Source organism: Coffea arabica, chromosome 1e, assembly GCF_036785885.1.
Source record: "Coffea arabica cultivar ET-39 chromosome 1e, Coffea Arabica ET-39 HiFi, whole genome shotgun sequence".
Classification (NCBI taxonomy): Eukaryota; Viridiplantae; Streptophyta; class Magnoliopsida; order Gentianales; family Rubiaceae; genus Coffea; species Coffea arabica.
In genome coordinates, this window is record NC_092311.1 from 45957148 (window position 1) to 45978239 (window position 21092).

Below are 21092 nucleotides of genomic sequence, written 5' to 3' on the forward strand. Positions count from 1 at the left end.
TTTAAAATATTTCTATAGGGTCCTCTCCTCGTCCTTCTATATCATAGCGTTAAAAGCAGAAAAACATTTATTGTTTTCTTGATATTTTCTAGCATTTTTGATAAAACCTTCTAGTAAAAGTATACCCCTTTAAATTTTTTTACCACAAATAAGTTATTTTCACACTAAGATTTCTCAAACCGGATGCACCGATTCTTTTAAGGATTGGCTTGGTTCTCTGCAGCTTGCTCCTGGTTACATGAATCCCACCAGTACGACATTGAAGGAAGTGGTGGGTATTCTCGCAACGGTAAGGCCAATGGCCCATCAAAACCATACCATGTCACGTTTTCAATGAACTAAGCGGTAAGCCCATTGGCCTCTCTCTATTTTACTGTGACTGCCCATGGTTTTGACCAGGGGTGGCAACGGTACCGACCCGACCCGACCCAAATTCAATAAATTTTCTCGGGTTTGAATTGAAAAATAATTCCGATATCAGGATCCGGGTTTAGACCTGTTTACTTTAACAAAAAACGGGTCGAATACGGAATATATGATTCTGACCTGTGTCCAATCCAGACCCGAACAATATATTAATAATTTTTATAAATTATAAATATTCCTAAATACATTCTTTTACCAAATTAACAATTTAGTAATGACTTTGTAGATTGATTTGTGGTTAGTTTTGGATTGACTATTGCGAGTTGTTTGTGATTTAATTTTGAAATTTGATTTGTTTAAATTTGGAGATTAGATTTGAGATTGGTTTTGGATTTAATTTTGAAATATTTAAATTTATAATTTTTCTTTCCAGGTAGACCTGGACCCAACCCCAACCCGAGACCCATCAGACCCATTTTGGGACTTTAAGGTCAAAATCAATCGAGTATACTGGTTGGGTCTAGGTCTACTATATAAAAATGGATTCGGATTCGGAATTTTCAATTTCGACTCGAAACCGACCTGTTGACACCCTAATTTTGACTTGAAGATAAATCCGGGTAAAATAGAGTACTGAGAGCTGAGAACTAGAAATGGGAACTTGACCAAGATGGTTTGTTTGGATTTGCTACAATGTCTTAAAAATATCTAGGCCGGAGTAAGGCTGCTCTCCAATTGCGTCGAGTAATACACTTTCCAAATTTTACTATTCCAATAAAAATGTTAAAGGTTGAGCTGGAGTTTTTTAAACTTGAGTTCAAGATGCAATCGGTGATATTTTGAGTTTTACTAAATTTCGTAATTTTATAATAAATGATTAAAAATAATATCATGGAAAGAATACTTTAATTTTTTTTATTCGAACTCGACTCGATTATTTTATCAAATTAATTCAACTTGATCAATTCAGCATTTAAATTAACCTTTTGACCAAGTTACACGCAAATCCAAGATGAATAACTTGGTCAATTTACACCCTGCCGACCTGCGTCGAAACAAAAAAAAAATTGACACAGTTACTCATACCAGATGCTTTTATTATTATTATTATTATTTTTAATAACAAGAGAAGGATAAAATTTATGAAACCACGGGGGAAAAGGACAATTCGAACTCACAGATGCCTAAATCCTGGGTCGAGATGGCTGCTTCCGGACGCAACTCTGGCCCTTTTCACATCATACACCTAATTTACCAAAATCACAAGTGTTAGAAAATGACCAAAAACAATTATCCAGTTAGGAGGGGTTGGCAGTGAATTCTGCGGTGCAAGTGTAAAACCGTTGAAACAGTTGAATCAGTGCCATCTCTGTAAACCACATTTTGTAATGCTCCTTCTGGAGAAAAAGCATATGGTTCTAGAATACTCATCGTCACTGATGAAAAAAAAGCCTTGCACGCAAAGGCTCCTTCCTTGGCCTTTCTTAGTCGGCCCCCGTAGCACACTGGGCAGTGCTTTCAACCATTTCCAAACCCGCATACAAATTTTCTGTATTTAGAACTGTTTGAGCGAGTTAATTAACCAACCAGAATAAAGAATGGATTCTTTACTCCTTTCCCCAGCACCATTTTCCACAGTTCCTTCTACCACCAGGAGCTGTCAACCTTCCCGTACATCTTTATATCCAATCCTAAATAAGCCTGTGTTTCATGGTAAAAAGAGGAGGTTTCTTCCACCTTTAAAAGTTGCAGCTCCACCAAACCCAACAATAACGTCTCCCCAAGAAGACGAAATAGAAGAAGCCCGGGGTCAAGAAACCGGAATTGGACTTGAAACCCAAGATTCAGAAGAGTATTCTTCTACAAAATTCTCCTGGAGAGACCACTGGTACCCTGTCTCTCTTGTGGAGGACCTCGACTCAAGTGTGCCTACTCCATTTCAACTCCTCAATCGTGACCTTGTGCTCTGGTTCGATCAATCCAATTCCCAGTGGGTTGCTTTTGATGACAAATGCCCACATCGCCTAGCCCCTCTATCTGTAAGTTGAAATTTTATGAAAAGTCAGCTTTTTGAGGATCAATTGTGGCGAAAGTTTAGATTTTTATGATGTTTGAGTACTTAAGGATTTTGTTTGTTTGGTTGTAGGAAGGGAGGTTAGATGAGAATGGGCACTTGCAGTGCTCCTATCATGGATGGTCCTTTGATGGTTGCGGGTCATGTACTAGGATCCCTCAGGCTGCATCAGAGGGACCTGAGGCTCGGGCAGTGAAGTCTCCTAAAGCTTGTGCTACTAGGTTCCCTACTTTGGTCTCTCAAGGACTTCTCTTCGTTTGGCCTGATGAGAATGGGTGGGAAAGAGCTAGTGCCACTAAGCCCCCCATGTAAGGCCCTGTCTTGACACTGCATTCATGTGCATATTAGCAGTATACGTTTGTCGAGGTTATTAGACTTTTGTCAAAAATTAAAGGTTATTAAATATTCTAACGAATAGCCACATGGATTGACTAATATAATAAAATTTGTGTACTGCAGTTTGCTGGGTACGTCGTGGATTAGAGTTTGCATAATTTATTCAGTGTTCTCATTTTTTAATTGGTCATGGTTTGTATAGGTTGCCGGCTGATTTTGAAAAACCTGAGTTTGCAACGGTGACAATTCAGCGTGATTTGTTCTATGGCTATGATACTCTCATGGAGAATGTTTCTGATCCTTCCCACATTGATTTTGCACACCATAAGGTGCTTATCGTTGACTTCAGCAATTATTTCTTTAACTTGTGAGTAATATCAGAGAACTGACGGATTCATTTGTCAGCTAAGAAATACTCACTGGAGCTTCACTGATGTTTATAAGATGAAGCCCTAGTTTGACTAACTAGTTTCCTACATACCGTGCTTAAATGGCCTTCTGACTATGCTAAACCAAATTAGTGGCATCTTAAGATGATTCTCTTTAGTTCAATGTAGCAGATGCACAGACATCCAACAAGTATCAGTGTCAGTGTATGGTTTTCACTCTTCTCAGCCAAAACAACAGTCTCTAAGCACCCATCTTGCACCCTTACAGATTTCGGTGTTGCATGACTGAATCTTACTTGAAACACTTGTGAGTCAAAGTCATGTAGCTCGATATAGGATCCTATTGACATATTGATGTATTTATTTCTCAAGGAAACGGAAATTGCAATCCATAACATGTCACTGCCTTAGTTTCAGGCTTCATCAGCAACGTTTATAATGAGTCTAATTTCTTCTTAATGCATGGCTATGAAGAACTTACCTTGGAGTTTAGTAAAAATACTGAACCCTGCAAGCATTTTTCTGATGTTAAATGTCATTCATATCTGTCATCAACATCTACTCTCATGGTCTAGAGAAATGTCAAACTATGAGCTAGTTTTTAAAGATGTCAAAGTATTTTTTTTTTCTTATTGGACCTTTAGTTGCAATATGGTGCTTTGATTTTCAATTTATCATAGCTGTGGTACGGTTCTTCATTTGTTGACAAATTTTTGAGGTCATTATTCATATTGTCCTGAGCATCTTTGACATAAGAAGTATATCTAAGTAGAATGGTAGATAGAGGATCCGTGCACTGAAATTGGTGCCTCTTGTTGTTGATTGCTTAAACATTTTGATGGATGATCACTAATTAAGAAGCATTTTCAGTGATACGTTTGGTGAATGTTACTGTAGACAAATATATATATGCTTGTCATTCTATACTACTTTCAGAACCACTTCACTAACAAACATTTTCTGGCATTACTTGTAACATATCACGAGAATCTCTATCACCCTATGTGCTGAAATCATTTTTCAGGTTACTGGGAGGAGGGACAGAGCCAAACCCTTGCCATTCAAGATGAAGTCTTCTGGACCTTGGGGTTTTGCTGGTGCAAATGATGATAATCCCATAATCAGTGCTCAATTTGTTGCACCCTGTTACTATGTGAATAAGTAAGCTCATGACTTTCGTCTAAATAGCTGAACTTTCATATGCAGCCTAACTGATTTTTGGGTCCCCTACACATAGAATCTGTTTCATTGGTTGTCAATAGGTTAAGCTCATGACTATCAGGAGAATATGAATTTCCACACGTTGAAAATCCTTTTAGGCTGAGATTTCAGAAGAAGGTGTATGTCTTAGGTAACAAAGGTTTTCTCATATGAGTGCCTATCCGCCAATCTGCCACTGAGGCACTAGGATTTCTCGGTTACCTGAAATGTCAAAAAATTATTCAGATGAGGCACTACGAACTCGTTATCACCACAGCACGTAGTGTTACTGCAATTTGTATTTGGTCGTGCGTGGCCCTTGTGCATGTTACTGCTGGTATGAGGATATGAAAGCTCATTATTTTCAGCTGCCATTTATCTGTTCTTCTGCTGTCATTTTCCAGAATTGAGATTGACACCAGGCTTCCAATTGTGGGTGATCAAAAATGGGTAATATGGATTTGTTCCTTCAATGTACCAATGGCTCCTGGGAAGACCCGGTCAATTGTTTGTAGTGCTCGAAACTTTTTCCAGTTCACAGTACCAGGGCCTGCCTGGTGGCAGGTATTGATGCTTACCTGTTCTTTTTAAACCAGAGTTCTAGAACCACAGCTGTAGCATAGGCATACAAGTTTTACTCAAGCGTGTGCATTGTCTTCATAGAATACCTCCATGCATTGTTTATCACTAAATTAATTAATCTCTATACAATTATAGAAGATAGAGGTAGCTGGCAGTTAAGAAGATGAATTAGCATTCAGAGACAGAAGGGACATGTTTACGAAGACTGTTAGTTTTGAAGAAACATATTAGCATTCATCTTGGGCCATTCTTTATTGAAATGCTAAAGCACTAAATTGTTTTCCTTTTCCCAATTTAGTCTCCCAAGCCAAAGGTAAAGGAAAGATCTTTCTGTTCTATTTCTCCATTTTCTTCTTTCCTTTCCCTCTAAAAAGCTCTAGTATCAGACTGGGGACAAGGGGAGGGGAGTGATGGAACTTTAGAGAGAGAGAGAGAGAGAGAGTGGCCACAATAGACCATGTAAAAAGACTACTAAGAGGGCAAAACTACAATATTCTGCCAAAGAATGGGACTGACATGGAAGTGTTGCAAATGGTAAAGACCAAGTTTGAGGAAATGATGTTCTGTAAATCATGTTCAGAAACTTGGACTACATTGGCTACCTGAATCTAAGACAAGTCAAGAACAAACTGAGAATCCTTTAGATTGTTGCATGCAAATATTTGGTCATGCTATCTTATTCAACGCTGAATATTATATTGTTGGAAATTTTTGGTGTTGAGTAATATGAGCATCTTCTCTCCTCTTTGTGTTTCCTATTGATGCGTTAAAGATCATCCACAACTTTGACACTTCCTAGTATATTACACCTTCAACATGCCTACTGTAACTATTAGAGCTATCTTGGTGAATTTCTCAAGTGATGCATTCCTCTATCTTCTTGGATATTGAGCTTGCTTCATTTCTGACCTGCAAAAACAGGTGGTTCCCAGATGGCATGAGCATTGGACATCAAATAAGGTGTATGATGGAGATATGATTGTACTTCAGGGTCAAGAAAAGATCTTTCTTTCGAAGTCCAAGGAAGGTTCTGCTGATATTAACAGGGAATACTCAAAATTCACATTTACTCCTACACAAGCTGATCGTTTTGTCTTAGCATTTCGGAATTGGTTGAGACGGCATGGAAACAGCCAACCTGAGTGGTTTGGTGCCACTGACCAGCAACCATTACCATCCACTGTCTTATCCAAACACCAGGTACTGGAATTAATCTTTGGAATATCTATATGTTGTGAATTTGTACAGGAGATAGACGCCTTCGCTTATCTGGGATGGCGTTATAGCGGTAAGGTGGATTTCTGTTAAGTTGGGGTTGCAAGGACATGTTTTCTGCTTGTGATACCTTGATGCATCTGGTCTGCGGCGTGTTGTTAATAGAAGGAACGGAATTAGGCTTGATTGGCATGTGACGCCTTTCATCTGATAGATTAGGTCTTTTATGTGGCTGTGAGCTCCATTCAGATTTCCATGCAACCTGTGTTGTTGCTCATCTCAAGTTACTTTCTCTTGTGCTGGATTTTGTGTCTCAGATGTTGGACAGATACGAGCAGCACACCTTGAAATGTTCATCTTGTAAGCGAGCCCACGACACATTCCAAACTTTGCAGAAGGTTTTCGTTGGCCTTGCTGTTATCTTCTGTTCGACAGCCGGGATCCCTCCAGACATGAAACTACGAGTTGTTTTGGGTGGACTTGCGATTTTAAGTGCCGGATTGGTGTATGCGCTGAATGAGCTGCAGAAGAATTTTGTTTTTGTTGATTATGTACATGCAAATATTGACTAAACTGCTACAGTACACGTTAGGATGGTATCATATACAGTTGTATAGGTAATTAAACTACAGTTTGCAATTACAGAGCCTTGGATGGCAATTAGATCCTGAACCAAAGACTTTTGGAAGTTGGAACAGAACTACGCATTAGGAAATGTAGTGATTAATGCATATATTCAAGTTTTTCCTGCTTTATGACAATAAAATATCAAAGGGTCCCCTCTTTCCTGTTTCTGTTCTTTTTCCCTGGCAATGATCCTATTGTACTCTATTATGCTCGATTCATTTGAGTTTCCATTTTCTGATTTCCTTTTCTTCTACTTGGATGGGCTCTTAGAATCTCTAACATCGAATTTCAAGGGCATCTTTAAAATTTGGATGTAGTCTCTCAGAATACATATAGTTGAATGGGTATAGCTATTGGTTTAGAAAATCTTTTAATCTAAATTTTCAGAAAGTTAATTTTACCTACACGATTTAACTACAATCTTACCCGAAATCAAACACAAATATTAAGAATCATCAAAACAAGACACTATCACTAAACTTTAGACGATGATAATTAACCATGAAAGAACTGAGATACAAGAACTTGGTCATCTTCATTCATTAAGCAGATCCAAAAACAGCCCATTACGTACAATCAAAAACCCATTGCCTAGATCAAGAACTACTAGTAGTTGAATGGAGTTTACTTTCCTTACAGCCACGAATACAACCCTAAATTCTAAAACCCGAACCTAAATCATGAACTACTTGTAGTAAACTTGGTAACAGCCTTAGTCCCTTCAGAAACAGCATGCTTGGCCAACTCCCCGGGCAAAACCAACCTCACCGCCGTCTGAATCTCCCTCGACGTGATGGTCGGCTTCTTGTTATACCTCGCCAGCCTCGAAGACTCCTGAGCCAACTTCTCAAAGATATCGTTGATGAAGCTATTCATTATCCCCATTGCCTTGCTCGAGATCCCGATATCCGGATGAACTTGCTTCAGCACCTTAAAGATATATATCTTGTATGTCTCGGTACCCTTCTTTGCTCTCTTCTTCTTCTTGTCTCCGGCTGCGGCTGCTCCTGCATCTTTTGGGAGCTTTTTGCCTGCTTTTGGCTTCTTTTCTGCCGCCGGAGACTTCTCCGCTGCTGCTGGCTTTTTCTCGGCGGGTTTCTTCTCTGCCTTTGGGGCCATTTTTTGGAGGGACTTTTGGTTTTGAATTTGGATTTCGACTGGCTTGGGGAAAAGAGTGGCTGTGCCTTTATATAGAAATGGGGAGGTGGGATTTGATTGGTGGATAGGAATTGACAGGGATTCTAAATTACAACCGTTGATTAAAAGATGGATATTGACGGTTGAGATTGACCTGCCATGTTCCTCCACGTTCCACGTGCTCGTCTTTCATTGGTGGTTGCGGGGATTGCGGATCTGGACCGTTCGTGATGGGAAGAATAGAGGGAGGAGATTTGCTTTATTCTACGACGTAACAATTGAAATTCATCGCGAAGAACAAATCGACAAATGCTGAATTGTACAAAGGGAAAATCGTCAATTTGGTCCCTAAACATTTTCACTAATGCCAATTTGGTCCCTTAAAGTTTTTTACTATGAAATTAGTCCTCAAAGTAAAATATATACGTCAATTAAGGACCTGCGTCGCAGCACCGCCTCAAACTTGTCTCTTATTGAAGTAGACGGCAGTCCATTCAGGGGCTTTTTGGGCATTTCATGCACTCTCTCAGAAGCTTTCCTAATTTTGGCATATGTTGGACGCAAACCAATTTTCTATCTTGAATTGAGCTCATGATCTCCTTCTGTCCTTTGACAGCATTTTCATAGCTCTGCAGAAGAGAATCAATCCACTTCCCCATTGATCCCAGAGGGATGGAAGTAGCAGCAGCAAGGGCGGCCGCAACAGGAGGAGCAGCCATAGCAGCAGCCATGAGTGAACATATAAGAACAGCAGCAAATGCGGCAACAAAGATAATGGTCGACAATTTTCTCCAAGCATGGATGTACATCATGTACTTAAGCTTTTTATCAAGCTTAGTCTTTCGCATTTGCAACTTCTCAAGCATCAGAATTTGGGCATGGGAAATTTCACCAGGCTTGACAACTGGATTAAAGGCCATGGCTTCTAATTTTTGGGCAACTGGGCAACTGGGCATATCCAGTTGGGCAAACTTCCCCATATTTGGGCAACTGGGCAACTAGATTAGTCACCAAATTTGAAAGACTAAGCTCCTAATCCAGTTGTTTCTCTTGAAAAAATAGAAATTGAAATTTTTCTGGGAGAAACAGCATATGAAGAAGATTTTTTTACCTTTCATAACAGGGTAAGTTCATTGGAACAAATCTCTGAGTAATTCAATTGGATTGTAAACATAAAAGGCGGGGAAAAATCCCAAAAGAAAAAAAAAGGCTTCCATCTGAAAACTCATATCAACAACCGAGAATCAACAATGGTTCTGATCGTCTTTAGTCCTCAGAATTAGGAACTGTTTCAAGTAATTGATAGAGTACCTACAGAAGACCCACGGGCGGAGAGAGACAGATGAGGAATTCCGGCAAAAGCTCCAAGACAAATGCGAAGGCCGGCAACGGTCAGGAGATCAGGAGAGACAGGAAATCGGGTACAGGCATGAATGGATCGCCGAAGAAAGGTGGCCATGGCGGCAAGTTCACGTGGTCCGGTGATGGTTACTCCGATGCTGAGCTAGGACGGATCGACAAAGAAGCTGTCGACTTAAATGATCCCAACTATGAAGATCCTATTAAGAACGACGACTGAAGATCATAAATATCATCGTCATCGGCTGTGATTATCAAATGTTGATCTTCTGATTTCTTTGTTTTTTAAGAACTTGGAGATGTAAATACGCCTTTGATTATACCTGGATATATGAATCTATGGTGATATGTGATTTACCATATTAAACAAAAAAAAAAAAGAATTCCAAATCCGATCTTCACCAACCCAGAAACTGATCTTCCGACTTAAAAATTCCTGCTATCTCCCCTGTCGAACAAAATTCAGCCAAAAAAGACAAGCTTAAATTGCCAAAGATTCATACAAGAAAATCCACGAAAATCAAATTTCCAATACCATCACTAACCTCCAAAGCTTCAGGATCAGACAGAAAAATCAGATTTCTAAGGAAACTCAAATCCCAATCCAAAGAATTCTTCTGAAAACAACTCCAATTCCTCTTGAATATCCAGTTGCCCAAATTTCACCGGGCTTCTCAAGCCCAAATTTCACAATTTCACCAGGCTTCTTACTCATATGACTTCCCATGGCTTCTTCTCAAGCTTCTAAGAATTCATGGCATGAAGTGTCCAAAAAGCCCCTGAATGGACCGCCGTCTACTTCAATAAGAGACAAGTTTGCGGCGGCGCTACGACGTAGGTCCTTAATTGACGTATATATTTTACTTTGAGGACTAATTTCATAGTAAAAAACTTTAAGGGATCAAATTGGCGTTAGTGAAAATGTTTAGGGACTAAATTGGCGATTATCCTTCAAAGTAGAAATTATGATGAAATATTCTATGAAAAAGCAAATGTATGGTGAAGCTCCTCCTATCACCTAGATGGATTACAAAAACCAAAAAAAAAAAAAAAATCCGTTAAAATAAAAAGGAAAATCTTTCCCAAATAGCATATGCTTTATAAGTAAACATTTTCGATTTTTAAACAATTTTACTGAAGCCTCAAAAATCAAGGCCAAGTGGCCAGAAATACATTAGTGCCACTGATTTGTTTAGATAATGGATTATTTGTAAAAGTTTATTTTTTTTTTGTATGATTAACACATTTTTTAGTTATTTTTTTTATCTCACACACATTATATCAAATCAAAGAAGTGTTAAGTATAATAGTATATTTTTTAAAAAATTTATTCTAAATAATTTACTGTCCAAACACACTTGAAATTTCTACAACTTGGAAATTGGAATTGATATTTGATAAATCTGTCATCAAAAAAGAGGTCAAATATTTGAACAGACTCTTCTGTAGACTTGCTTTACCTTCTTCTGTAGGAAGTAAAAGAGCAAGACCTATGAAAAGCGTGAAGGATCAAGTTTCAAGGTGATTTTCTTCTCTCGAACGTTAATGAGTTCTGCTTTTCCAGTGCAGCGACGGTTTGAATTTTTGAAGTATTAGTATCCTATTTATGAAACATGAGTTATACTTAGTTTTTCTGTCATCTTTGAAGTTTGGAATTTTTCATTTATTTATTTTTTTGAACTTGAAGTTTGGAATCTGTTCATATTGCATTACTAGATTGATATTTGGCATCATATAATTTCATAAAGTTTTGTAGAAAAATACATAATAAATATTAGTAATAATTTTAAATTAGCCATTATAATGTGTAATGGAATAATTAATTGATTTTAGAATGTAGGAGAAATTTTAATAAAGTTAACTCATAGGCAAGGAGAAGAAATTAGAGAGGGGATAATATGGTTTTATCAAAATAAAAATAGGATAATGAGAGTGCAAATAACATTACCTTTTTTTTTGGTAAAAAGAATTTAGATGGGTTCGATTTCGTTCACCATAATGGATCAGAACATGTCTTCGAAACTATAAGCGACTTATACAGACATTATTACATGTCACTGACTAACACAGTGCTCATTTCGTATGTTGGTCTTTCTTCTATGACTAAGAAGCCCTATTGGTCTCTATCCATCTTTTTAAGTTAATAAAGTAATGGTGAGCTTCCTATGTGGGGAGTGTATATCTGAGTTTAACTAGCCTGAGATCAGATAGCTTCATATTCACATAGAGATCGTATTTAATCTTCACAAACTTAAATATATAGGGAGGTGCAATTAAAATCACTAGCTTGCATATTACAAGTATCAATAAGAGAGAAAAAAGAGTTGGAGACATAAATATTCTCTCCTTTCCAAAATTAAGAACCCATTTGAATTGTTATTTTCTAAAATTTTGTAGAAAAATAAACTGTAGCGATTTGAAATTTATGAAATAAAAAAGTGATTTGAAAACATGTTCAACAAAATCATAAAATATTTTTGAGGAGAAATTCCAATCCAAAAGTGTGTGACTGTTATGTTTGATTACTATAAGATTTAGTTAACGAATAGTAGTAGCAGCAGCAGTACATAATTGATGAAAGATGATGTGGAAATGCAACCAAAATCTTGAGAAGCCAAATCCAGCAAATCTTGAAAGAGAGAACAATTTTCACCACACTGTTTATAGTTTAGTAGGACTAGTTCTTCGGTATTGCATCCAAACAAAAAAAAAAAAAAAAACGATTAATCCTGAACCGGAGTTAATGAATTCCAAATTATATTACTATATAGTACTACAGAACATTCATAATTACTCGGCAAATTTAAAAGGTCATTCTTGAAATGTTGCCTGCATACGAAGTACTAAGCCAGCAGTAACCGTCAATAGACATTACTGTCAACATGTGAAGAAATAATAGACTAGATTTTTGATGAGATAAACACCTGCTAGTACGCAGTTTATGATAATGCTGTTTTTACAAGTTATTGACCCTTCAGGAACTAAGATATCAACTGCCCGTGAAACGACTACTTGCAGGTAGGGATTAATTGACATTTCACCTAGCTGACCCCAAAAAAATAAAAAAATAAAAAAAAATCCCAGCATATGTGTGAAGCTTCAGAAACATGACTGCTTTTGGATTTTGATGTAAATTTCTCACCCAATTCTTAGTCGATGACGCTAGGGAACAAGATATAAAAATGTTGAATTCCCTTCTCCGATGATCAAGAAAAAGTTAGTCACGTTCGATTTTTATTCCGACTCAATGTCGATATAGATTGAAATAACTACAGTTTAATCTAGTAATGATTCTGGCCTGCATGGCAGGAACTTATTTCTGTTGATTCCTGAATATTTCTGGAGTTCTGCTCCCCAGTAGCTGTATCGATCATCATGGCCAAGATTCCATTAAACAATATAAGAAGAGGTCCTGGCCACTTGAACAGTATATGTATGAAGGCAACGATTTATCTGTAACTACCTCTGAAACATCGACATCATATGTAGCCGCTTCATCTATCAATACATCAACGATTAAAAAATTTACAAGGAAAAGGAAGAAAAAATAAGAAAAGGAGAGGGCAAATTTTTTATTACAACATTACCTATCATCTAGTTGCATTTGTGCAGCATTCTGATCAGCTTTCCCCATCTTTGCCAAAGAACTAATAGCCGGAGTATGTCCCACGAACAAAGCAACATGTCCCATGAGCTTATCTTTCCTGGAAAATGTGGTGCCACAAGAGCACTGCCATTTGAGATCCCCACAGTGCTTCTCATGAGTTCTCAGGTCGGACAGCACCGAGAATTGCTTCCTGCTGCAACGTTTGCAAACATACATCTTGGGACAGTGGCTTCTCTTGTAATGATTCTTCACACAAATCATGGACTTCAAGGGCTGAAACTTGGCATGTTTCTTATTCCATCTGCAGCCTTCATGGGGGCATGAATATTTCCTAGGCAATTTTGGCAAGCCTTCTTGATCTTTTCCATTAGCACCCAAGTTGTTCTTTAGAGGGTTGCTCAAAGCAGCGGTAGACTTGTATTCATCCCCATGAGCCCTCATATGCATTCTCAAATTGGCATCCCTTTTGAACCCTTTACCACAAACTTGGCAATAGTGTGTATACTTTGCTAATAAATCAGCAGCATCCAATTCCACAATATCATAGCTTTTTGGTGAAAGCTTCTCTAATTCTCCGCTAGCTTCACCTTTTTGAGACAGTAGTTCCCTTCTTCCAACTCCAACTTCATTATTATGGTTGCTAACCGTAACACTACTTGTTCTAGTATTAGTATAATTTGTGCTACAATTATTAGTATTATAGCTGTCACCATACCAATTATCAAGCGCATCATTTGCATAAAAACCCTGACCTCTATCTTCTCCAAAATGCGTAACGCGATTGCCTCCACAATTTTGTTGAGCCACCGGCAACTCGGGGACCTTAACACGCTGGTGGTGGTGTCCGTGTCCATGGCCGTGGCCGTGGCTCTGGCTGTGGTGGTGGTGGTACAATTCATTTGAACTAGTCCTATTATTATTTCCTGAAGGCCCTCCAGCTCCAAGAGACACCTGTTGACAAGCGAACATCATAGAGGATGCAGTAATAATAATTTCTTGAATCAACGTACCCATGCTAGCTACAGCTATGGGCGTTGACTCGGGAGGTTGATTATGATCAGAGGAAATGAACGTGCTAGCCAAAGATTGCACCTGATGAACCTTGTCTTTGAGAATTGACAGATTATATAAGAAAGAACTGGAATGAGTATCCGGGGCTGAAGTAGCAGCTTGAATAGAAGAAGAAGAAACAACATCTTGATCAGAAACACCATAAATTGATATCCCTTGTGGCCCACTGCGAAAACAAGAATTGGAGGACCCTTGGATGATCATCCTGGGAGAGTTATGCATGTCTTGTGGTCTTGTCCCCCTCCAAAGATGCCTAACCTAGCACAAGATGTCTTGTGGTTTTGGATGATCATCTTGACTGTTTCTAGTTGTATGTGATTGATTATATAGAAAAGCATTAAGAAATTCGATGAAATATGCAATTCCAGCCTCCAAAGGTGACGTCTATACTCTGGAGAGAGATGAGGAGAGGTCCTGAAGTCAACTTTCGAGGTTAAATTCATCACCACTTGACACCTCCCTCAAATCCTACCTTTCTCGCATTTGACACACAAAAAATTTGCTAGACAGAGTCTTCAACGGTTAATAGATGTTAAAAAAAAAATGGTAGACAAGGATTTAATTATTAATTTGGCTCAATGCTGTACATCAGCTGTGTTGATGAATTGCAATTCTTTAATTATTTATCTATTTGAAAAAAAAAATACATCTAATCTTGCGTCAACCACCACGCATGAGTTTTGTTGAGTTGAAGCAGTCAATTAAAATTACCAGCACAAAATAACTACAACCCATAGGTTCTGATTCTATAGCTTTTACTTGCCATATCTTCGTTACGTTGAAAATCAAGCAACAGCAAAATTGTGGCCAAACAAAAACGGCTCGCGTGCAAAAGTTCGGATTAGTATGAACATCTATTGAAGATTCAAATTCACCATTTATGGAGTTAACAAGCAGAGACGACGAAGAATTGTCATTTAGCTCATTGTTTAAGAAATTATGGGTTTAATGTTTGTATCATGCATACTGAAACATGTTTATTTTTTTTCACTCCTAACTGTCAGGTATATGATTCGAATGCTGGACCTGACGACAGAGATGAGTGAGAGAAACAAATTAATGTGGCTTTAATGATGAAGACAAAGTGAATTGATAAGGTGGATCAAATGTAACCTTAAAAGGTTGAAGGTTCACAGATTTATGGACTAATTTTCTTGAACGATGGACCAGTTGTCACTATTTTAGAAGAGTTATAGGATTTTCGTCTTCGTACTTCTATATACTCCACTACCTTATAAACAACGTGAACTACTCTTAAGTACTTCTTGAACCTCGTGCACAGAAAATTTTACGTTAGATACTAGATAATGTCAAAAAGATTTAGTTGTCCTATTCTTTCTAATCCTTTTCTCTGGAAGCAAACATTTGTTTATGTTGATTCCAAGGCGGCTTGAATGAGATAATCTTCTGCTGGTCACCAGAAATGAATGTCAACGAAGCAACTGCATGGTTATAACCAGTGGGAAAGGCTAATCTAGACTGCTGCATTGAAGTTCTCCTTTCCTGCCATGCCAAAACATACGAGGCTTCAACTGAGGCCGGTTAACTCCAAATGCGCCGAAACTTGAGCATGTAACCCTACGTAGGCAACAAGGCAAACCTACGGCAGTTAAATCAAATTATAATTAATGTACACTTCTTGTTGTTTCAACCTGAAATATTAATTTTCTCGATTCTCTTCTCTGGTTTTCTTTAGTTTCTCTTTTATGTCTTGCAACTTACTTGATTCAATGAAATTTTTCCGTATTAAACTCGGTTTTATTTACAGGTACGTGATCATGCACCCAAAAATTGCTAAATGTTACTAAAGATTTTACTGCATGATCTTTATATATAGGTAGACTTGTGTCATAAACAACTAGTGGCAAAGCTAGAATATATTTGCAATGGGGGCACAAATATGGATAGTTATTTTACTGCATTACAATAGAGGCAGAAAATAATAGCGATTGCATAAAAAGGAGTAGTATCTATAAGCAAATGTAACAAAAATGATGTAATTACAATCCAAGTATGAATTTTTGTGCATAGAAACACTCGGAGGACCAAATTTCTTAAAATACTAGGCTCGTACGTATAGTCGTCATCAAAATGATAGGTTAATTGGGTTACTAATTATTTTTTTGTTAAGAATTATTATCAAATTATTTGTGATTACATGTATCAATTGACTCTTTACAAATTATTAGGAACAAAAATATATTCTTTTAAAAATTATATACCTAAAAGGAATATTTTTATCTGGCTAGTGGGGGCACAATTACTTATTTGTGGGTGAAAATGGATTCTTTCACAATTTTCCTACCCAAAAAATGACGTACTTATTTGGCCATTGAGGACAAGGTCAAAGACTAGCTCCGCCAGTGTAAACAACTGCTAGCTTGTATCTATGGCCTTGTTTGGCAATCAAGTTTTTGACCAAATTTGTCTGTTACAAGTTTTTTAATAACTTTAGTTAAAGTAACTTCAAAAAATTTCTCAAAAATTTTAAACTATATACATTTCAAAATATTCAAAAATTTACACACTTCAAAAATTTTTTCTACAACTTCTACAGTAAGTTACAGTAAAGTTTTAGATAAACACCCAAAAAATTCACTTGCCAAACGGGACCTATGTAACAAGAACTTCCAACTTTGATTCATACAAACTTAATTACTATATGCTAGGAACATCTTTGATAGAGTTCATACACATCATGCAAAATTTTTTCGAATTATGCAAAGCTTAGGAAAGGGAATCAAGGGATCATATGAATATGCAAATCATAATTAGAAAAGAAAAAAATGCAAAAGCAACTTTTGGTCGGATTATTTCTAGCCTTAGTTGGGGGTTATACACTATACAATTGAATGGGCGGTCATGAATAACGTCAAGAAGTATAAAATTGTTCAACATACATGCTTTGTCCAGCTGCGTATAAGCACTGAATAAATCACGAGATAAGGATAATAAGCAATTGGATGAGAACATCCACAGCCAAAACTCTGCACGTCAATCAATAGGATAATGATTTGTAATATATCCGCTACATGCAGGCTCAACTGAATAAATGCTCATAAGTAAATCCAAACCTTTATGAGCTTGAAAAAAAGACCAAAACCAACTCTCATGGATTTTGGTAACAATAGGTATTCATGAACATTCTTATAATGTGCAATTTAACTGCTAAAAATAATATAAAATACGGATTTCAAAGATAACATGAATATAATCTAATTACTATTTTCAAGTAAGAAAATTTTCAAGGACCGCAAAAATTGTGAACTGAAATCATGAGATATTATTATCCACAATTTGCTCGTTTGAAATTAACTCATGTTTAGGTTTGGATCAGGGGATATATGAAATTCAAATTCTACTAAAAATTCATGATTCTCTCATAGAACCAGGGTCAGTAAGAGTCCGAATTTCAAAAAAATTAGACTAGACTCACATAAAATATGATAAGTTTGGATAAAACTCGACCCGTTAACAGTCTTACTCTCGAGTAATTCAAGCCATCTCCGCATAATTTGGACTGGAACAATAATAATATTCCGTAGACTTTGAATGACTTGGTAAAGAAAAAGTCTTCATTCAATCATTGTTTAGTTAAGATAAGCTTCAAATGTTAATTTTTGAAATAACCAAATTGAATTGGCTAAGTGTCTAAAAATTAGTAAGCATGTGCATTCAAATATTTAAAGAATGACTTAATTGGTTGTTTCCTCTAAAATGCGGTTAACGACAGCCAATAGATGCAACAAGACCGAGGCCATATGCAGTAGAACTTTTATATATACTATTTACATAGTATATAACTACGTAAACGCACCAGCTTTCTCTTTAGCCCCTTGGTAATTAGAACCTGGAAAGTCAAATTTCATTCATTTTTGGCCTCTAAGGATAGTTTTTATCACTACTGATTTCCACTTCTCCATGGCAGTAAAACAATAGGTATTCGGGCCCCGCGAAGTCTCGTGTTTAAACCATCAATTACGCATTTAGGTATTAGAAAAAGAAGCAAATTGCATTAAAGAACTTGCAATTATTCGTGAAACACTCCGCAATGATGCCTTCGACTGCAAGAAGTTGACGAGACTTTGGATGAGTTCAATGAATGCAAATCGTGTTGGGAAAAAAAAAAAATTTCACAAAAAAAATGTCAAAATTGTCACACCTAGGGTCTCTTAGAGTGGGCCAATCATTCTAATCAAGGGGATTGGTTTTGATACTACTATTATAAAGCTAAATGGCATAATCAAGAATATGTTTAGCTATGGTTTTTTTCTTTTTTGTTTTGGGTCATATCTGATAGTAGAAAGCAAATTAATAAGTATTAAAATTCCCTAGTCCCTGTACAAAGAAATTTAATTTAGAACTTCGAAGTTACGGTTTTCATGTCGAGCACACTCTACGTGGGCTCCACTCAGGCTTCCAAGGAAAGTTTGATAAGGCAGTTATTTTTGCCTTTTTTTGTTTCCTTTTTTTCATTCGACGCATTCTCCCTAATGAAAAAACAGCCAACGTTCCCACACTGTCTAAGGCCCTTTTAGGGGTTGCGATGCATTTACAAATAAAGCGCTTCTAAGTATTAAAAGTATTTTTATAATATTTGGTAATTAATTTTTGTTATAATTTAAGGAATTTAACTTTTAATAACTTAAAAGCGATTCCTCAAAAAAAAACTTATAGGCACTTTACAAATGTTTCTTTATAAACCACTACAACAAAGGGTGGCAATCAAGACAGTGATGGGTTGGCGGGTCGAGTTGAGATCAAAATATAATAGAAACTCATTTGATCCGGACACGACCCGCTAATCTATGATAGGTCAGGATGCCTGACATGAACACAATATTTTCTGATTGGCGGGTCACTTAAATAACCTAATATGACCTGAAACATAACTTCAATTTACTAAATTTTTGCTGTTGTTCCTACTAGAACCAATTTCGTACAAGGCTAATTACATAATCAAGTAATAAAAACCCTAATAAAACAATCCCAAATTAGAGTTGAAGTAAATTAAGACACCATAAAAATAAAGAATAATGTAATACGTCATCTGTCCAAACATAACAATTCCAACTTCACATGAACCAAACAAATTTAGTAATCAATCTGAAATCTGATTTCTTCGAAGGAGGCACACAAGTTCGAAAATCAAAAGGCAGTAGCTAAGCTTAAACTCGAAGAAGAATGGTCGTCCGATGTTCCACCTTGCTGCTGGCCAGCGTTTGTTAGTAATAGATGAAGGTTGGCGACAGCGTGAGGTACTGAGGTTTAGAGGAGGGTGAAGAAACCATCAATAAGGATTTAAGGTTAAGTTGCTAATGACTTAGTGCCATTGGGACAGCGTGAGGTACTGCGGTTTAGAGGAGGGTGAAGAAACCATCAATAAGGATTTAGGGGTAAGTTGCTAATGACTTAATGCCTTTGGGAAGAAAAGAGTAAGTTAGTCTAATTAGATAAAATATTTTTTATATTTATTAAATTATTTTTAATTCATAGACAGGTTATCGGGTCAACTCATGAGTAATCTGAATTCGACTTGTTTGCTTTTCGAGTTTATCAGGTTCGACTCGATTTTGACTCCAACTCGTAAAGTCTCAACCCAAATCTATCAATTTCGTGCTAGATTCGTATTATTGTGTTTTTATATCATGTCAGAAATTGCTATCTCTAATGGGACCTAAGACATTTTTCCAAAATAAAAAAAGAGTTCCAGAACAATTGTTGAACATGGTGCAACATTAAAAAAGAAAAGAAAAGAGAGCATGGAGTAAATCCAACTTGAAAAAAATTAAATAACTAAATACTATATCTAAAAGAAGAACAAGAAAGAAAAAAGAGCTTTGGCTTATAGTAGGAGGAAACAAAACGAAAGTTTCTGCTAAGATTTTTTTCCCCAACTCTTGCTTTGTACTTTTGGGAAGGTTATTTTCAGGTTGCAATTGCTTATATGTCCATTTCTCTCAAGCTTCTTATTTCTGTTAGCTTTGATTTTCTTCCCCCTGTTTTTTTCCCCTTGTTTGAAATGGTCTAAAAGTTGATCAAAAAAAAAAAGGGGGCTGTAGTAAGAGCTGTGGTAAAATAGTCTATCCAACTTTTGGGAATGGACTCAAAGAAATAAAATACTTTTCGTGATGAGGAAAGTTGAAGAAGTTATTTGCATCGCTTGAGGATATGTAAGATTACTCCACATCACTTGCATATTTATTTCTCATTACACGTCAACGTCTTGTCATCAGTATTTAAAAAGAAAAGAAATTCATCCTATGAAACAAACAAAGTCACACTTCTTAACAAATTTTTGGGATTTCTTATGAGATACCCTTCTACCAATAATATCATCTCATATTCTAAACATTAAAGCTTTGTGGAGATAAAAAAAAATTTTTTTGTGGAGATTAATTTCAATTCTTCATTAAGATATGTACTTGAACAAAATTTTGGGTTAATTACAGAATTCTTCCTATTAAGTTATCAGCACGATATATATTGTGGGGACGCGCCACTAAACTATCAATTATAGCCTGTTTACTATTTTCACCTATTAATTTTTTGCTCAAATTTTATTTGCTCCATCTCTGCTAATAATATACCTATTTAGCCAGAATAAAAGGAAATTTTTAGTATTATATGTAGCAAATGTTGTTTTATTTCTTTTATTTTAAGCTCATTATCCCACTAATATTTTTATTTTAGCTACCATCGCATTTATGTACTTGTTGTTACCTGTTATTTTTATCTCAAAATGACATTTATCTCTAACATTTTTTCTCACACTAATTCTAATCACGTTTTGCCTGCTTTAGTTGCACGCTACTACTCAAGGAAATCCGTCAATCGCAAAAGAAACCATGGAAAAAAAATTAAGATAATTTAAGTATCTAATGGCAAAAATAAATGGCAAAGAAAAATTATTATTCTTCTCTTTGATTTTTTTTTTTTTTTTTTGTTTACTTTGATGTTTCTTGGTCCATCTTCCTTGCCGAAAGCTCAAAATACTAGCTTAACACTATAGTCTTTTGGGCCTTGAATAAAAAAGACAAAAGAAAGAGATGGTGATGAAATTAGCTTTTGTGAGTGTGATAGCCCACAATTGTTCCCTGTACCATCATGGGATAACAATCCGATCATT

At 36.5% G+C, this 21092-nt stretch overlaps 3 protein-coding genes across 8 annotated transcripts; 1 reads left to right on the forward strand and 2 right to left on the reverse strand.

Annotated features, from left to right (window-relative positions):
• Window positions 1-1753: 1753 nt before the first annotated feature.
• On the forward strand, window positions 1754-6956 carry LOC113706953 (pheophorbide a oxygenase, chloroplastic). Its single transcript, XM_027229052.2, has 7 exons — window positions 1754-2405; window positions 2513-2748; window positions 2979-3105; window positions 4190-4326; window positions 4770-4929; window positions 5869-6147; window positions 6480-6956. Exons 1-7 carry the CDS (start codon window positions 1965-1967, stop codon window positions 6732-6734), a joined length of 1635 nt encoding a protein of 544 aa, XP_027084853.1. The 5' UTR covers window positions 1754-1964; the 3' UTR covers window positions 6735-6956.
• A 349-nt stretch (window positions 6957-7305) lies between these two features.
• Window positions 7306-10199, reverse strand: LOC113706955 (histone H2B-like). Of its 5 annotated transcripts, none has more exons than XM_027229068.2 (3): window positions 9831-10199; window positions 9692-9733; window positions 7804-9485 (listed from the first exon to the last, which is right to left on the reverse strand). In XM_027229068.2, the coding sequence occupies exon 3, from the start codon at window positions 8904-8906 to the stop codon at window positions 8421-8423; it is 486 nt and encodes a 161-aa protein (XP_027084869.1). In that variant the 5' UTR covers window positions 8907-9485; window positions 9692-9733; window positions 9831-10199; the 3' UTR covers window positions 7804-8420. The 5 variants fall into 5 exon arrangements, with proteins under 5 accessions (XP_071914375.1, XP_027084869.1, XP_071914363.1 ...); XM_072058262.1 differs by having other exon boundaries at window positions 7804-9608; window positions 9831-10196; XM_027229058.2 differs by having other exon boundaries at window positions 9609-9733; window positions 9831-10179.
• Window positions 10200-12717: 2518 nt separating this feature from the next.
• On the reverse strand, window positions 12718-14368 carry LOC113689576 (protein SENSITIVE TO PROTON RHIZOTOXICITY 2-like). 2 transcript variants are annotated; one of them, XM_072058287.1, is made up of 2 exons: window positions 13985-14368; window positions 12718-13843 (listed from the first exon to the last, which is right to left on the reverse strand). In XM_072058287.1, exons 1-2 carry the CDS (start codon window positions 14183-14185, stop codon window positions 12869-12871), a joined length of 1176 nt encoding a protein of 391 aa, XP_071914388.1. In that variant the 5' UTR covers window positions 14186-14368; the 3' UTR covers window positions 12718-12868. The 2 variants fall into 2 exon arrangements, with proteins under 2 accessions (XP_071914388.1, XP_027063140.1); XM_027207339.2 differs by having other exon boundaries at window positions 12718-12783; window positions 12873-14366.
• Window positions 14369-21092: the final 6724 nt, after the last annotated feature.

Coding starts and splice junctions, on each gene's coding strand:
- LOC113706955 (XM_027229068.2), bottom strand. CDS start 8,906: ATGGGGAAGTTTGCCCAACTGGATATGCCCAGTTGCCCAGTTGCCCAA.
- LOC113706953 (XM_027229052.2), top strand. CDS start 1,965: ATGGATTCTTTACTCCTTTCCCCAGCACCATTTTCCACAGTTCCTTCT. Junction 2,406..2,512: donor ATCGCCTAGCCCCTCTATCT/GTAAGTTGAAAT, acceptor GTTTGGTTGTAG/GAAGGGAGGTTAGATGAGAA. Junction 6,148..6,479: donor CTGTCTTATCCAAACACCAG/GTACTGGAATTA, acceptor TTTGTGTCTCAG/ATGTTGGACAGATACGAGCA.
- LOC113689576 (XM_027207339.2), bottom strand. CDS start 14,185: ATGCATAACTCTCCCAGGATGATCATCCAAGGGTCCTCCAATTCTTGT.